At 43.7% G+C, this 17731-nt stretch overlaps 2 protein-coding genes across 4 annotated transcripts; both read right to left on the bottom strand.

Moving 5' to 3' along the window:
• Window positions 1-266: 266 nt before the first annotated feature.
• On the bottom strand, window positions 267-2330 carry LOC118414667 (hemagglutinin/amebocyte aggregation factor-like). Its single transcript, XM_035818864.1, has 3 exons — window positions 1880-2330; window positions 1377-1522; window positions 267-777 (listed from the first exon to the last, which is right to left on the bottom strand). Exons 1-3 carry the CDS (start codon window positions 2276-2278, stop codon window positions 735-737), a joined length of 588 nt encoding a protein of 195 aa, XP_035674757.1. The 5' UTR covers window positions 2279-2330; the 3' UTR covers window positions 267-734.
• A 5414-nt stretch (window positions 2331-7744) lies between these two features.
• On the bottom strand, window positions 7745-12620 carry LOC118414647 (carbohydrate sulfotransferase 11-like). Of its 3 annotated transcripts, none has more exons than XM_035818836.1 (7): window positions 12515-12620; window positions 11719-11858; window positions 11216-11403; window positions 10298-10489; window positions 9662-9722; window positions 9146-9229; window positions 7745-8021 (listed from the first exon to the last, which is right to left on the bottom strand). In XM_035818836.1, the coding sequence occupies exons 1-7, from the start codon at window positions 12591-12593 to the stop codon at window positions 7749-7751; spliced, it is 1017 nt and encodes a 338-aa protein (XP_035674729.1). In that variant the 5' UTR covers window positions 12594-12620; the 3' UTR covers window positions 7745-7748. The 3 variants fall into 3 exon arrangements, with proteins under 3 accessions (XP_035674729.1, XP_035674730.1, XP_035674728.1); XM_035818837.1 differs by lacking the exon at window positions 9662-9722 and adding an exon at window positions 9369-9441 and having other exon boundaries at window positions 9146-9217; XM_035818835.1 differs by lacking the exon at window positions 9662-9722 and having other exon boundaries at window positions 9146-9290.
• Between the last annotated feature and the right edge of the window lie 5111 nt (window positions 12621-17731).

The following is a 17731-nucleotide window of genomic DNA, read 5'->3' as shown; positions in this document are numbered from 1 at the left end:
CAAATGTCAAGCATAACTGCAGTGTGTTCGAACAGGAAGCCAGAGGTCCAGGGCTCAAATACTGTCATGTTACCGATATCTTGTGCCCATGGGTAAGGTATCTTACTTTATGTGAGGCGGAAAGTGGTGTAGCAGTCCGGTCCTCGCAGCTTATTCTTGTACCCCTTACCACACACTCACATCAGTCATACCAATACATGATAAATATATTCCCATCACTCAGACACATTCACCAAGCACGGGCGACAAGTCAACAACGAACGATCGTCAATTCTTTTAGGATTTATTGCCGGTAGTTTGTGGTGCAACTAGCTTCACTTCCTTTAAATCATAGTTATGACAGAACCTCAAATGTGAATAGAAGACAGGTATATTGAGCAAAATGAAACTACTACAGAAGGACTGCAGACGACGAAGAACACTGTGAATCAACAAACGTGATAACTATACATGTACATAGCAAACACCGCTTCAATGATAATTAATTCACTTCAGGCAAAATCACCGTCGATTTAAATAATCACTGCGGATTTAAATCAGAGGAATGAAGTATTGTGAACCTTTCACTAAATAGAAAAACATGCACGTGTTGGTCCGGACTAAAATGACAAAGCGAAATTTTATCATAAAACACTTATATATCATGGCCAATGCAACTAAGTGCAAAAATATTGAAACTTAATTTGACTGTATCGGATCCACACTCAGTGTTGTTGTACCGCCAGGCCAGATCGCTACAACCTGATCCTGCACAAGCGGAATCCATAGCGCCGATCCCTGCAGAAACAAACGGCAGATTTTATACTTTTTTAAACTGGTAACTATGTACAACATAATGTTTACAATACCAGTGCACCATGTGGAGGGATATACCGGTATCAGTCTGGCCAGAATATCAAATAAACAACATGTACTAGAAAATGCCAGTCTAGCGACCAATTTTGTAATCGTTTGAAAGAGTACTTCTCCTTTGAGCATAAAGGGAATCCAGTGATTTCTGGTGTTTCTAAAGTGTAAACACTGGTGTTTTCATATCTTCTAGACCCAAATCATTCACATTTTGGATAAATACAAGCGGAAATAGTCATTAGAGAATTCGTGAAGGGTAAACTTGATACATCTTATATAATCATTATCTTTATTTTCATTTTAAGCTTACTTTTCGAAACGACGAAAGTTTTCCATCTCCTTTAAATACATTTTGTAGCTTCTTATTTGTTTCGTATTTAGAGTCTGGTACGGCAATTGTTGTACCTAGAGACTTGTCATTCTCAGAATTACTCAACATTTTCTCAAGTTTGGTACAGACAAACGTTCTCTTAAACCTCTTGCATAGATTGTGGCTATCTTGGTATCTGCAAAAAAAAGCTACTTACTCTCGGCCATTGTCGTGGTGTCCATACATGCCCCGTAAGTAGTAGCCATAGGGAGCGTAGTAGTTCATGGCGGCGTCCCAGTAGTTCGCATAAGGGGACGAGTAGCAGTTGTAGGTTGTCATTCCCCACTTGGTGGAGCACCTCACCTGTGAAAGGGAAATGATATCGATCTAGTTTAGCTAACTGAAGAGCTGTCCAAATTCACTGGTGGTGACAGAGGAGACAGATGCTCTTACAGGTTCTTTTTACGTTTAAATTCCGACCGTCAAGCACTATGAACAATGGACCACGGACTATCCGTTATTTTTAGTTGAGCGCTTGGCGGAAAAGTAGGACAAATGTAAGTTTGTTTTTCAAGTTTCTTTGTTGTAACTAGGTGCCTGGACAAACGCAACGCAACATGAAAACAACGTATCTTAGGCACAGCTAAATGGTGTGGGCAAAAAAAACAACTGAAGTTTGGTTCAAACGCCATTGATAGAGTGTTGTCACAATCAACTCACCTTCCAGCGGCGGTCCTCGCGGCTGTTGGAATGCTCGCTCTTGAAGCCGGTGACGACGCCGTTGAACGGACAGTTGTAGTTCATGTAGTTGTCAAAGGTGTTGATCCATGGCGACCAGTAGTGCCAGTTGAAGTAAGAAAGCCCCGGAACAGACCTGCACTGGAACCGCCAGACTCGGTCCTCGGCCCTGTTGCAGTGGACGCTCTGGACACGGTAGATGGCCTGGTTTCCGTAACACTGGAAGGTGAAGGGCTGGTCCCAGTTGTTGACGGCGCCGGGTAGGGCCGATCTGTAATACGTGCAGCGTCGGCGGCGTCGCCTCCGCCAGCCGTCGGTGGGACCGGCGAGGAGGCAGACCAGGAGAACCGCTGCGAGGACCCACGCTCGTGCCGATGCCATCGTCGTGGTCGTGTCGGCGCTGGAACTGAGCACAGGGGGGTCATAACTCGGGTTTTATACCTTAACTTCTATGAGGAAGAAAATTCCATCGCTATCACGTAATATAATGCAGGTGGCGGCTCTTTCTGTCCAGAAAAGACTGGCACCATTGTTAATACGAAGTCACGCATCAATGTATCCACCCTCGTGTCATACGCGACAACTTTTTGGCAGGATATCAAAATCTTTGATGACACGAATGCGCTCACAATATCTCATTGTGTGGGAAGAGCTTCTACTTATACGTTATCATGCTGTGTGCCATGGGTCAACTGATTTGCGGCCGAAGAATAAAATCTGCTCAGATGTTAGCTTGAAAGTTCATCTAAGTTGATGTCATTCTGGAACGAGTTAGACTGTATTCCAACACAAAAATGGTACCTAAATTTTCAACTGAACAGCTCTAGTCTTTATTAAGATCTTGGTGAGGTGGCCTCTATCAGTCGAGATGTTATAAAATACCATGTAATACGGCTTTCTGAGCTCAGTATATAAACAACAAAGGGTACATATACATGCAGGGTATGTTCCAATGGTAGCAAATAATTGTCTTTCTGCATTGGTGCCGAATGTAGTGTCCATTATTTCTTCCCCGCATAAAACCCATCAATTTGTTTTTATCATGACGGTTTCGAACGTCGTGCAACTGCGAGTATGCATGCAAATAGAGTTGGAAAATGGCCAGCAGACATGCGCAGAACAGATTCAACACACCTGTCCAACAAGTAGCAGGTCCGATTACAAAGGTGGAATTTCTTCCTTCTTGGCGAGTCCTCAAACCTAGCCATTGTCTATTGTTCACTTTTCTCGGTAAAGCATCCCAGGATAAAACCCCGCCGATCTGCGGCGATGTCGCCGTGCATCCCGTAGATAGAGGTGTCAGCTCTGTGTAGCGTCAACATTTGGGCAGGTCATGAACAATTATCAAGTGGCGCTTTAAAACACGTGAATGGGGAAGGCATTTTCTAGAACAGCCCTCGTAACCCCTTATTTGTATACTGAGTCGGTAAAGTCAATCTTGCCGAAGCTTGATGTTTCTGAATTAGGGGGAAGAGATGCTGCTACTACTTTCCTCACTTTACTCAGGTGAAAATGAGTACCTAGCTTCGGTTAGGGCCGTCCCTCGGATAGGACGTTAAATGGAGGTCCCATGTTTGAGGAGAGTCACACCTCGAACAGGTTAAAGAACTCTTATCGAAAAGAGTAAGGGTCTTTCCCGGTGTGAGTGGTTCAAACCTTACGTGGTCTCCTGGTTGACATCTTGGAAGGGTAATTGTCACCTGTTATGTCAATCCTTCCACAAACGTGGCAAAACTAAAACTAACTAACTAGAGTTATGCTGACCACAAATATCCTGAAACACAAACAGACAGACAGACAAACAGATAAACAGACAAGGCAGAGACCAAAAACTATACCTCCATTTTCCACGGAGGTAATAAAGTGCGTTCAGTTTGGACGACGGCCAACAGACATGTGCATGACAGATCCAACACATCACGCGTCACAGGTGAAATTTACTTCCTTCTTCTGCTGTTGTCTATTGTTCACGATGTCGCAATACACGATCATGTATTCAAGTGTCACTCCGGAGTAGAGTCAAAATTGCCGCGTCAAAACACGAAAGATCATGTGTTTGCTTATCTTTGTCAATTTGATGATTCTCAACTTTTTATTCCCGTGTGACTTGGTTACGGTGCAAGTTATCGTACCAGTGTGTGTACAGAATATAATGGCAAAGAGAGAAGACAAGACCTACGTGCTTACCAGTCAAATAGGTGTACTCACCAGCTCTGGCGCTGACATACTAGTATTTCTGTCTTCCTACACATCATGGTCTCCCTCTATAGCATATCTATACTGGTATATGAATTTATATCGATATCATACTTCATTTTTTGCATAACGTTTTGGTGTCACTTTCCTCCCCCTCCCCCCACCTCACCAATGTTTTGTTATGCGTTATACCCACAAACGTAAACCTAAACTCTACGACTACAAATTAGGAAGTCATGTTCTAGCCGAGACTAACAACCACAAATACTTAGGAGTCACGCTCAACAACCAGCTCTCTTGGTCACAACACATACAGTACAGTGCTTCCAAGGCTAACAAGACGTTAGGCTTTGTGAGACGCAATCTTTATAACTGCCCCAAATCAGTCAAAACAAATGCATATACATCCCTTGTTAGACCACATTTAGAGTATTCCAGCGCTGCCTGGGATCCATACCACAAAGAGCACATTGCTAAGCTAGAGTCCGTTCAAAAAAGAGCGGCCAGATTTGTCACAAATTCGTATCATAGTTATGATAGTGTCACCAAACTTGTCTCTGATTTGGGGTGGGACACTTTACGCAACAGAAGGACAGCAAATAGATTAACAATTTTACAGAAAGCAAGACACCACAAAGTAGCCCTACCGGTCGAAACTCATCTAAAGCCTGTACCGCGCCAATCGCGACACTCAAACCCAAATTCTTACAAGGCTCTACCTTTTCACAAAGACTGCTACAAACATTCCTTCTTCCCACAAACCGTGAGAGATTGGAACTCCCTACCGTACGAGGTCACGGAGATCACAGACGCTCCAAAGTTCAAGGAGGCAGTTCTCCAACGCCTCAGGGAACATTAAGGCGCAGCACTCCCCCTGGACGCTTTGCCCCAACTGAGGGGCGTTGTCCAGTACCCAATCAAGATCAAGAACAAGAAGACCACTTCTCCCACTCCGACCCTCTTCACGTTTTATTTCTTTCTAATGCCACATTGACTGTGGCCGAGAATGAGGCTTGAAAATACCGCAGTTATTAGGGGCTGTTGCTCAACAAATTGCTGGGAGCTAGGTGCCATACGGATAGATAGACTGTGCGCTTCCCCGATAGCCGTTCTGGTCCAATTGAGACCGGCGAAGAGACAGGCCAGACGAACATCGGTGACAATCCACACTCGCACTGATACCATCGACATCGTGTCACAGCACGGGTTTGATAGCTTAGTATCTATAATAACATCCCTTTGTTTCCATAAGGAAGAAAATTCCTTCGCTACCAAGTAATGCACGTGAAAAGACTAGGGCCATTGTCAATACTCAGAGTGTTTATCTCGGCCCATTGCCTCCGCCCTGCTGTCAAGCGGTGTGAAAATCATCATGACTACCTAGCTCGGCAACTTTTTGGCACGAGGTCAAAAGCTTTGATGACAACGTGCTTACCATATCTCAATAAATAAATAAATGAATAGTGTGTTCCTTGCTTCCTTCATGATTCATATCATCATATGTCAAATACATGTAGGTGTTTCCATGGTGCTCGTCACACATCAAGCGCGCTCTCTCCACAGTAACGTCGTAAATACTTACTGCCCACTTCAAACAGACAACACTTTCATAGTCGTGCGACTGTTGTTGTCGACTTCGTCGCCGGCGACGGTATTTTTAGGCTGTCTAAAGAGGATCAAAATAGTCGTGCAAGGTTTTTCCTCGAATCATTGTGCGAGCACCTCGGACCCAGTCTCGCGACCCTTCAGCGGGGGGCCCGCGACTATTCCTCATATAAGAATCGTCGCCGACGACGGAAGTGGATCATAAGCTAATAAGCCTGTAGCGTGTTGTCGGGAAGCAAATCATACATAAAATACAAAGTTTACATCAGTCTGTACAACACCACATCATTTAATAGGTTGGTTATGATAAATTTGCCCACCCCCGCTCCAGTTCAATTCTTGTACACCATTTCTACCTCCTCTGCCACCACTCTCCCCTTCAACTTTCATCTCTTTTCATTCCCGCGTTGACCGTGGTCAATGATGAGACGTGAAAGTGTCGCAGTTGGAATAGATGTAGCTGGAGTTAACAGAGTTACAAGAGCTGACAGGTAGTCGCTAGCTGGATAGTTATGATGACGTGCGTTCCATCCCCGGTTCTGATATGGTCGCATAACATAGTATTTATAGTAGTTCGGGTATAAAGCTTTGGGACAATATAAGTTGAATTACGATGTTTGTTCGGTCGGCATGAATTTGGGCCTGATATTCTTGCAGCGACTGCCTGTACTTCGGCTGCAGTTCCGCTGGGGTAAAATAGAATTGGCTTTTAAAGGAGAACGAGTCGGCAAATTTAAGCTCATTTTAAGATATTTTGTAGGCTATACCCTGAACTTGAATATATCAAATTCTTTGCTATAGGTTTTGAAGTGTCTCTTCATTTGGGGTCTTTAACCATGTAAATCCCAATAGGCGAAATACTGTGTCATGCCGCCATCTATGTTTCTGGCCATGAAACGATCCCAACAGAAGGCCATGGTCGTTTGCCTAACTCTACAACATCGCCAGTATGCCTAACGTATCCTAACTGATGAGAGTGGTGCGACTGGATCATCTAGAGCTAGAGGCTTCCTATGGGGATGTCTCTGCAGCTCAACTGGAAACGTTAGCAGCCTCACAGCTGCCCGGCTTCTGGTCACAATTACTAACCAGTTGAAATCCTGCGAAGGGCATTGGTTGGGGTTGCACCGGCCGTCTTTCTGTAGGGACGTAAAATGGGGGGGGGGGGGTCTTGTGTTCGAAGATGTGCCTCGAATACGTCGAAGAAGAAGGGCTAGCAACCCCTACCTGTAGAAATATCACCTCGCTGCTGAAACAGCAAGGAAACCTGCTGCCCTATGTACTACTGTGCACTACATGATGCAACTGCTTCAGACACCTTTGTGGTTAGCTTTTTAATAGATTGAAAGCTATATTCCATGCTTTGAATGTAGGAATTATGAACATAACCAAGAGGAAACGTGTGTACAAGCTGTTGAGGCAGTTGCAACTCAACAATTGTTGTAGAATCTAGCACATACAAAAAGAAAGAAGTTATCAACTTAAGAATTGTCAAGTGTCCTCTTTCACGCACTTAACCGAACATATTGTCTATTTCATAACAAAGATAACGTTACAAAAACTTCCACAGTATAGTCAAACCTTTTCAAGTGACCTCATCTAGATTTATAGGATTAAGGACCATCTGGTCAATGCGACCACTTTCTGGCGGCCCCGTAGACAATATTTCCCATGGACACAAGCATTAAGAATCCTGTCTGTAGCGACCATCTTTCAACATAAACCAGATTTTATCGGTCTCGAAGTGGTCTTCTCGGGCTATATTTGACTGACCACTCACTCACGTCTATAGTTACGTCAATTTTTAACCTCCTTGGTTATGTCGATGAAGGTTAGACATCCAGGTAACAAGAAAGCAGTCACTCAAGCAAAGGATGTGATTTTGGAAACGGTCTGAAGTTTCAGAGTCACTAACAAATGATAGTAGATGCAACTTAAACGTCTGGTCATTTCCAAAATCATATCCAGTTGCTTGAGTATTACTGCTATCTGGCCATATCTATAGTTATAACAGATGCCCTGTTACACCCTTAACCTTACATTGTCTCTTTCATAGATGCATTTCGTCCTCCCACCCCTTCACAATGTTTCTCACAGTGTCTTCAAAATGAAAACTGTAGGCGATGTAGTCAAAGGCGTACATCCTTCCCAGCTGCCGAATGTGACTCAGCGGGATCTGCGCGTACATGGTCGCCAGGTTGTTCCCAGCGCGCCTAGCGGTCTGCTTTGGTGGTGCAACCTTCTCGATGATGCCGGTCTTGCGCATGATGTACTTGACGTCATCATGCATGGTCTCAAGATGACCGATATAGTCGTAGTGGATCTGTAGCGACAGATAAAATATGTTAAGTTTCCATGGCAGATTCATATAAACATTTTACACCTTTTTCTGCTAGGTCACATTTATCCGCAGGAAAACCTATATCCGGTATTCTTGAAATCCGGTCATTCAGCGGTCCTAAGTCGACGAACGGTGGTTCGGTCGGGGAGGTAAAAGACTACCTTTACGTCTGTACCGTGTATGTGTCACTGTTAATATAAGTTACAAAACTTGAGTGCAGTGCCACATTGTCCCCGTCTGCCCAAAAGCAAAATTGAAAAAAAAAAGAACGGTGGTTTCGAAGTGCAAAATCGTGAAAATATTTCAGTTCGAAACCACCACCCGACTTGATATCCCTAAATACACTGTTCTCAAAAACAACAGATATAGGTCAGCTCACAGATCAAGATGAACTAGGTTCCCATTTGTACACCTGGGTTTAGAGGCTTTAGAGGCTTTATTCGCCCATTAGCAGAGATACAAACAATGTACAATGCTAGTCTTCCTGGGCATAAAATACACAAATGACAACGTTACACATACAGATACATGAAGGGTAGAAAGTCGTACCAGGTAGCACAGGATCGGGGGCACGACAGGATACGAACCCAGGACATCTGGGTTCTGTGTAGTGGTGCGTACCTAAACTCATATTCAGGTTCAGGTCCGGATTCAGGTCCAGCAGTTCAGATTCAGGTCCGGACTTTTAAGTCATCATTGCATATTATGTGCACTAGAAATTTTTTTGAGGGGGAGCTAGGGAGGATGGTGCATATAAAATTGCATGTTAAAGCATTGAAATGCAATGTGAAAAATACATGCAAAGTATATACAGCCAGTGTAAACACAAAAAGTTTCTTGTCTTTTTCCAGTGCAAATTTCACTGTCTATGGAAGGTTTTAAAGGTTTAGAACCAAAAAAGGGAATATAAGTGACAGATTGCTCTTTGCAAGTCCGGACTTGGCTCCAGACATTTAGGTTTTTGTTTTTTTTGGACTTGGACCTACACATTTTTAGGTCCAATTCCAAGTCCGGGCTTTAAGTACGCACAATTATTTCTGGGTCAAATAATCTGCAGTTACGCCACACGACCCCACCACAGGTAAGATTTGCTAGCTTTCACTGACCCTGCAGGGGTGACAGATGAGGTGCTGCGGCTGCCAGTGGATGTTGAAGTACCGATCCTCTCCCGTCAGCACACCGCGCACGAACTCCGCAAACGTTATGTTCAGACGGGCCTTAGAGTGAGCTGCACGGGCAGCCTTCTGCCACCTGTGTAAGAGAATATGTGGAAGTTTAGTGAGTGAGTGAGTGAGTGATGTTGAAGTACCGCTCCTCTCCCGTGAGCACGCCCCGTACGAACTCCGCAAACGTTATGTTCAGACGGGCCTTCGTGTCAGCTGCACGGGCAGCCTTTTGCCACCTGTGGGGGAATAGATGCAAGTTTAGTTAGTGAGAGTGGGCGACAGTGGATGTTGAAGTACCGCTCCTCTCCCGTGAGCACCCCGCGCACGAACTCCGCAAACGTCACGTTCAGACGGGCCTTCCGAGCTGTACGGGCAGCCGCCGTCTGCCACCTGTGTAAGAGAATAGGTGGAAGTTTAGTGAGTGAGTGAGTGATGTTGAACTACCACCCGCACGAACTCCGCAAACGTTATGTTCAGACGGGCCTTCGTGTCAGCTGCACGGGCAGCCTTTTGCCACCTGTGGGGGAATGGGGGATGTTATGTAAAGACTAGAATATTAAACATTCATGAAAGTCAAAGTCAAAGTCAAAGAATGTTCTTGTTTTCAAATATCAAGAAACTTTGAGAAATGGAATTTTTGTTTTGATCTTGGGAAAGTTAGAAAATACAAGAATTTGCTTCTTCCCTCTCTTGAATATACTGCTAAGAAAAAACAAGAACATCAAGATAGCCAAGCTATGAGACAACATTTAAGTAAAAACTAGAATAACATTCTTGACATGCACGTTGGTGTGACTGTGCCTTTAGCGCTTCAGTTCAGCATCAATTATGGAATAGTTTCTTTACCTCTTAGCCAAAGAGGCACGCCCACAGTTCATGTCATTTTTAAAACTAAATAAAAGCACAGCTCTACAACTACACCACGGTAACTTCCCCCTGGCTTTTTATCATGATAATATGTTTTGACGTTGATACAATATTTTAAATGTTATGCAATTGCTCCCCATGCTTACCGGAAAAACAGGTCAATGACGTCAGTTGTTATGATGTTCTGTTCAAACAATAAAGTAAAAAATTAAAGTGAAAGTGAACCTTTCGGCGTCGTTGGGGGTCCTGACTTCCAGGAAGTGCTCTCCGTAGTTCCTCTCGAATTCCCGGACAGCCCTGCCGTACCGGAACTTGTCCTGGTACGCCGACAGGAGTCTCTCCAGCGGCTCCCGCACGATCATGAACTTGGTGTAGTTCGTCAGGCGGGAAGTCAGGGCGGGAGAACCGGCGGGGAATCTGTGTCGGAATTTGTTATGGACAAATGATTGTTATTGTTACTGTGACTGTGACTTTGACTGTGACTGTCGCTGTCACTGTCACCGTTACTGTTACTGTTATTGATATTGTCACTGTTACTGTCACTGTCACTGTTACTGTCACTGTTACTGTTACTGATACCGTTACTGTCACTGTTACTGTTACTGTCGTTGTTACTATCATGAACTTGGTGTAGTTCGTCAGGCGGGAGGTCAGGGCCGGAGAACCGGCAGGGAACCTGTGTAGGAATTTTTGATGGAAAAATGACAAATGAATCAATCCCATCATATGCTAAATATAATGAATATCAATCCCAAACTATTTAAGTTTTCACAGACATAGATTCACACACACGTGCACGTGCACCCCCCCCCCCCCGCGCACACGCACACGTCAGCAAGCACGCTAACCTTAAAAAATACACCTCTTCTTCCTTAGCTGTTCACTTAGAGTCGAAGGGGAGGAGGACTTCATGAGTCCTTTTCTCATAACCCTAAGTCTTAAAAAAATCCGGGGCCCGGCCAGGCCCAAATTTAGGCCGGTAGACGCAGGTTGTTCCAGGGGCTACGTGGGGGTTACGCCCGAAAGCGCCAAAAATCAGCCCGTGAACTACAGGAGATTGATCTTCTATATACTTTTTACGTACCATTGGTAAATACAGTACATGCGGTGATACCGTAGTTACAACGACTTCGTCCCACTTACTGACTGAGGTCCTTGAACGCGTCCTGATCGTGCAGCCCGTTCTCCCTGATGTAGTCGTAGTTCGGGTCCACCCTGGCCAGGATCTTCTTCATTGTAGTACTGCCGGCCTTCGCCACGTCACAGTACACCAGCCGGTAGGGGTCGTTGTACCGCAGCTTGTGCAGTCTCCTGGGGGAAGGGGGAGGGCCCTGGGGGGCAGGGGATAGCAAGAAAAGTACGAATAGTTGAACACAGCAACACTTGCTTGAGAACTTTTGCACCTGTATAGTCCATAGCATAACATAGCATGGACTCCAAAACATGGTCATGCAAGCATAGGTAGACCACGCAAAACATATCTACATCAACTTTGTGAAGATACTGACTGCTCAGTTGAAGATCGTCCAATTCTATGAACGATAGGGAAGGATGGAGGGGGAGAGTCATGTCCTTCCGTGCAACCAGCACGCCCGGATGATGATGATAGCTTAACTATTTCTATAGCCTTTGAATTAAGCTCATACCTCTAAGTTGAATTTCTGGCAGGCCCTGTGCAGTGTCGCCCTCCTGTCACGGTGGATTTTCTCCATGCGAGTTTCCCACTCCGACTCCGACTTCGACTTCGACTCCAGCAGGTGCCGCTCCCAGCCGGGGGGCAGCTCTCCTAATATGGTGCGAATGGAGTCACGTGGTCATGACGTCATCAAGCGGCCACCGTGTTGGTGGATTGGGGGGACACTTGATGACGTCGTGTGAGGAAAATTCGATCAGAGAGTAAGAATAGGTTTCATAAAAGAACACAATAAATTGGTCATGCTAAACACATTCTCCTACGCAGAGGGACCACAGTTGTGTCGAAACTCCTTGGGGTCAGTACAATAGGCAGTTAGCTAGCAGTTGGGGACCGTGCATAGGAGGATGGCTAAACACAGAAAAGGATGGATGACACGAAATAACAGTTAACCCTCATAACTCCGTTATCTAACGCCCACCGGTGAATTCAAAGAGATTTACTAATGCAGCATAGCTATACATACCTCAGACATTCTTGCATGAATGTCCTAAAAAAATGCAACAAACTAAAGAACACAGTCTCTAGCCTGGGTACCACCCTAGTTCTACCGTGGCTCCTCACAACAGTACTATTTACTCAGAAACAGATAAAGTTTTATCTTGTGGGGTCGTATGGCGTAACGGCAGGGCGCTTTGGTCCAGAACCCAGAGGCTCCTTATAAGGGTAAGGAGCCCCGGTAGAAATAGGATGGTATCCAGGATATACAATCTGGACACAAGACCGCTGAAGAACGGGGTAAGGCTCACCGGAGTCCCGGTACAGCCGCTGGTAGCTAGGTCGGAAGTAGGCCGTGATCATCACCACGGCTACAAGGTACAGGACCATGGGTACCGCTAGGTTCTTCAACTTGGATCTTTGTTCAAACAAACAAACAAACAAGCTAATAAATAGATACTGACGTCATTATAAACACGATCACAAGGTACAGGCCCATGGGTACTGCTAGGTTCTTCAGCATGGATCTGTGTACAGACAAGCAAACAAACAAAAAACATAAACAAACAAACAAACAACGATGTCATTATAAACACGGCTACAAGGTACAGGACCATGGATACCGCTAGGTTCTTCAGCATGGATCTGTGTACAAACACACAGACAAACAAACAAACAAACAAACAATGATATCATTATAACTACGACTACAATGTACAGGACCATCGGCACTGCCAGGATCATGGATCTTTGTATAAGCAAACAATGATGTCATCATAAACACGATCAAAAGTAACAAGATCATGGTTACAGGTACTACTACCAGGATTCTTGAATTTCAGGCATCTGAGTGCAAATAAACAAGAAAAGAAGATGAGACGATTGGCCGACATAGAAGCGGGCTAAACTTAACTAGTTTTATGCCCTGGAAATTCAATTAAATCTTTTTTAAAACAAGTTGCAGACATGAGTCTAAATTGTGTAGTTATCACAAATAATCGAATTATTAACCTTAATCCAATTTGGAAGTTATGAAATTGCAGATGCAAATGAGCCTTAATAGTAACCATTGAAATAAATTAAAATACATCAATAATCGCATCACATTATCAATTTAATATAACATAAAGGGAGACTCCTGTGCCGTTAGGCCATTTTGTACAACTCCTACCGTAGACATAGCTATGACTAATAAGACGAGTCTGTGCACCCATGTCCATGGACCATGCCCTTCGCAGCTGGAAGACTGTGGTATACAGGAGAAGGTACGCAGCAAATGTTGCAGGAATCGTACCTCTGCTCAAAAGACGGAAAGGATTTACCAGAAGGAATGTGGACTTACCTTGAAGACGATGGCATCGTCAGTACGATGCGACCGGAGGTCCGGAAGGTTGTTTTTTGTGTGTGTCTTGGTTCTTCCCTTCTGATTAATCGATTCGAATGAAAATCATCTGTCTCACCTGCCGTTCAGGTGTTTATGGTTGATTACGTGAACCAGGGAAGTTTCGCTACAGATTCAGGGGGGAGATGGCGATCTAATTGCGGATATGTCAATTTAGAATCTACGGAGCTCCATGGCAGCTTTAAAGACAGCTACGACCAAAATTGTACTTTTGACCTCCCCACAAGTACCACCTTGCCTATTGTGGTCATTTGGCGGTCCCTTATAAGCAAATACGGATCAGCCCTTGGGCGCATGCGTCCTGCAAGCTGGCTCTGACTTGCAAACATTTATCCTCTCCACTAGTGGTGGGTACCGGTACAGAAAATTCACGTCCAGGTCCGGTTCAGGGGATCAGGTCCAGGTCCGGACCTGAACCTGATTCAAAATGACTCATGCCAATAATCCATTTCACTACAAAGAAATCTGTTTGGTGGAGTATTAGACATACACTGGCGTTTTAAAATCCTACAACGCTCATCTGCACCTGCACGATTGACTGTAAAACTTGGTAGAAATGACCATAAACTCTACTCTACTTCACTCTTATTTTCTTCCACCTGCAAGCGCCAAAACGTGTGAATGCCATGAAATAATCTGTTAATTGTCTAATAGGTCTAACATCCGGTCCACCTAATTTTTTCAGGTCCGTTTTTTCTGGACCGGTCCAATAAGAAAAAACGCTACCCAGACCTACTCTCCACCATCATCTCGATTTACTTGGATGTATACGTAACAAGTTGGTGGCTTTCCTTATATAGTAGAGTGGACTCATCCCTCAGCTAACCGACATCTATTGCACCGTAGTCATCCCTCAGTGAGACATCTGGAGCCGCATAGTTCAAGTTTCTGAACCTTTATTCAGCCTGTCGGCCAAGTTGGTGGCTATTTTTCCTGCGCTGTGATTGGCTTATCCATCTGAGCTATCTATATAGGCAAAAGCTGACTAATTACTGCGTAGTTAGACAGACTCATCCGCATAGCCTGGTAGCTCGGCGAAAGATAAACTATGAGTAGAGAAAAAAATGGGAGGGTGACACGAGAGGAGTGATGTTTGGAATTGGTACAATTCTGAAATGCTTGCAAATGTATTTGCTTTAAGTTTGTAAGATAACGAACGGATTTTATTAAGGCTGGTTTTAATGTATAGAAATGTGAATGGCGGCGCAATTCAGCTACTGCTGCTATGCCGTGCATCTGTAATTAAACTTGTCAAATTTGTCTAGACGAGGGTCGAACAATTTCAATCCTCCCACCCCTCCCACCCAACATCCATTTTAACAGAGGAAAATGGATTCGAATCATTTCGCCGCGCGACTCCAGGCAATACCCCATAGCTTCATATGGATGAGCCAGTCACTGCGCAGGAAGAATAGGTAACTTTCCTTCTTTTAGCGATTGCAAAAGTAAAATAATTTGCGCGGTATCTTTATATACACGTGAATTTCGTCGACCACAATTATTTATGCCTTGTCCTGTATGCTTCACAGATCCACTACGACTACATCGGGTATTCGGACACCATGAGCGATGACGTCAGGGTCGTCATGCACAAGACCGGCATCCTGGGCAAGGTTGCATCACTAACATATTCCGCTAGGCGCGCTGGTGACAACATGACGGAGGTGTACCCTGGAGTGCAGCCTTGTTTTGCTTTTAGTCGCTCCTCGAAAGTAGCGTTCCTTGAGGACTGGACTCAAAGCTAGGAGATGTACGACAAAATTCCACCCAGGGACATTCTCCAACACTCTTCTGTTTTACGAAGCCTAAATTAGGCCACGTTGATTTGATTATGTGGGCGACATATCCCCTAGGAACCCTACAACTGTTGCGAGAGTGTGAATAAAAAAAAGGTTTTGCCAAAAGAGTTGCTTTATTATGAAATCAAAGCAGCGGTCAGGAAGTTTGAACAAGTTAGCACGTAGAATATGGTATGCTGAACAGTACATTTTTCGTTTTTGTTCTTTAATATCTTCGATTTTAGAATTTCCTTGGCATTCTGTGACATTAGTATACGTTTTCAGAAATTTTGTTTTGCAATTTACGGCATATATGTGCTTATTTTACAAATGCTTTGTACGTTTTACAGCACGAAAATGTTTTTCTTTTGAAACGGATAAAACTGATGCGAATGTCATCTATATCTATATAGTCAAATTAACATGGCCTAAGGAGACAATAAAAGACACAAAGCCGTCGATATTATTCAGCTTTCTTTTTAGTGACTAAAAGAAAGGTTTAACACAAGTTGGAAGAACTAAATATTATAACTAATGCATACTATTGTACAAGTAAAATACGATTCTAACGCTACTCTAGTAATACTACGGAAGTGTAAGCCCCAGTTGCTAGAAAACAAAGTGGAAAAAATGAGCCATATTGTCCTACTAGTACTACCTCATTGTTTGCAATGAATGACAATGTATTTTAGCCTTTCCATGAACATAACATTTTACAGGGTATCACGTATAACTAATACTTTATTAGTTCAGTTAATGGCATCTTAGATTCCACAGCGTCTCCCAACAGTGGTGACGCCACTTGACAACGTTAACATCGTGTGGTTACAGTCAGCTAAAATTTGCTGAACATCTCTTACATACAGGTGTACAGACGGGATGAAAACTTTCAGCATGATGTTTCAGCTAACACGTTGATCAGATAACGTCAATATCTTCAGTTTTATTTTCTAAAAGTTGTGCTATGGTCACATTTCTCAACCAGGTCCCGGCCGGGTTGTTTGCGGAAACAGAAAATGAAGCGTTTAACAAGGAATATACACAAATAATGCTGGTGACCATTTTTGGGGGGCGTTCAGTGTGTTTTGTACTTGTACTTTGTATTACACTTTGAGGTCCCCGGTTTGGAAACGTGACCGCTGCATTACCTATAATATTGCAGTCTTGGTTGCACGTAATGTCCAACATAACTTATCATAACGTAACATACATGTACATGGAATGGATCGCTTAGTGGAACTGTTACCATACCAGAGACCTGGAAGTACCATGACTTGTCTGGCATAGCCCTCATACTAGTGGTTGCCTCTACATGTCAGGCTCTTTTTCATGGCTTACAATGTGATTTTTTTTAATGGTAACTCAGATGTAATTGCACTATGGAACCTGTCTACAAGAAACGAAGTTCACATAGAACTTGCATTCCATCGGAAAAACAACAACACATAATAACAAGCCATAACAGCCTGACTAGTACTTTTAGGGCCTGCTAAGGTGACTGAGTCTTGCACATTTCATTCTTGTCTTGACTCACCTTCCCTGAACTGACACATCTTTGTTACTGTTTGGAAATAATTAACGCTGTTCAGTCTAGAATACAGGTCAACGTACTGTAAATGCATTCAAGTTTGCAAGTATTTAATTTTGCAGTGGTTGGAAAATGGAATGTTTGCAGTGGTTTAGAGATTGCAGTAGTGCCATATACCGCAGCCATACACTTTCAAGGAAAAATTTTCACTACATGGTTTGGAGTTTGCGGTGAAGGTGAAGAACACACATTTCTGCATTTACAGTACATGGATGTATAGTTTTTAATAAAAATCTGACTTCCATCCATGCTGATGGTCTATTGCTATCAACTCATTTCTGTAGTATACAATACACAGTGTCTTCACTGCTGGAAGATATCCCCGCACCCAACGTATTGGCCTCTTTTACTTGACAGGATACCCCAACTTACTGGCATCTTTGACAGTCCTGCACATTTCATAGAGTTTTTTGTTTGTCAATATATGCAATACCCTATCTTATTCTATGTTGGTATAGACAGCTTTGGACTTTGCACATTGCTGTATATTACAATAATGATATAAGGGACACACTTAGAAACAAGAAGGTTCCATAGCTATAGTACTGTACTCCTTATTGTTGCCATGGAGGTTTGGCCTATTTGTTAGGTACATGTAAACTGTTGGCGAACACTTTTATTCCTTTGTTTCATCAATCAATGGATGGAAGGAGGAAAGTAGGTACAGATACGGGCTTTTGGTAGGGGCACAGCCCTACATACAGCTACTCTTTGGATCCAAACACCATTAGAAAAGCAACTCAATGTTGTTTGTTCGACG

This window comes from Branchiostoma floridae, chromosome 4, assembly GCF_000003815.2.
Source record: "Branchiostoma floridae strain S238N-H82 chromosome 4, Bfl_VNyyK, whole genome shotgun sequence".
NCBI classification, from domain to species: Eukaryota; Metazoa; Chordata; class Leptocardii; order Amphioxiformes; family Branchiostomatidae; genus Branchiostoma; species Branchiostoma floridae.
Note: the sequence above shows the minus strand (reverse complement) of the source record. Positions and strands in the feature narration are given on the sequence as shown.

Excerpts from the sequence above, each read along its gene's own strand:
- LOC118414667 (XM_035818864.1), bottom strand. The coding sequence starts at position 2,278 with ATGGCATCGGCACGAGCGTGGGTCCTCGCAGCGGTTCTCCTGGTCTGC. Across the intron at positions 1,523-1,879 it reads GCGAGGACCGCCGCTGGAAG|GTGAGGTGCTCCACCAAGTG; the intron begins GTGAGTTGATTG and ends TCCCTTTCACAG. Across the intron at positions 778-1,376 it reads CACCACGACAATGGCCGAGA|GGATCGGCGCTATGGATTCC; the intron begins GTAAGTAGCTTT and ends TTGTTTCTGCAG.
- LOC118414647 (XM_035818836.1), bottom strand. The coding sequence starts at position 12,593 with ATGGTCCTGTACCTTGTAGCCGTGGTGATGATCACGGCCTACTTCCGA. Across the intron at positions 11,404-11,718 it reads GCCAGAAATTCAACTTAGAG|GGCCCTCCCCCTTCCCCCAG; the intron begins GTATGAGCTTAA and ends CCTGCCCCCCAG. Across the intron at positions 10,490-11,215 it reads GCGTTCAAGGACCTCAGTCA|ATTCCCCGCCGGTTCTCCCG; the intron begins GTAAGTGGGACG and ends ATTCCGACACAG.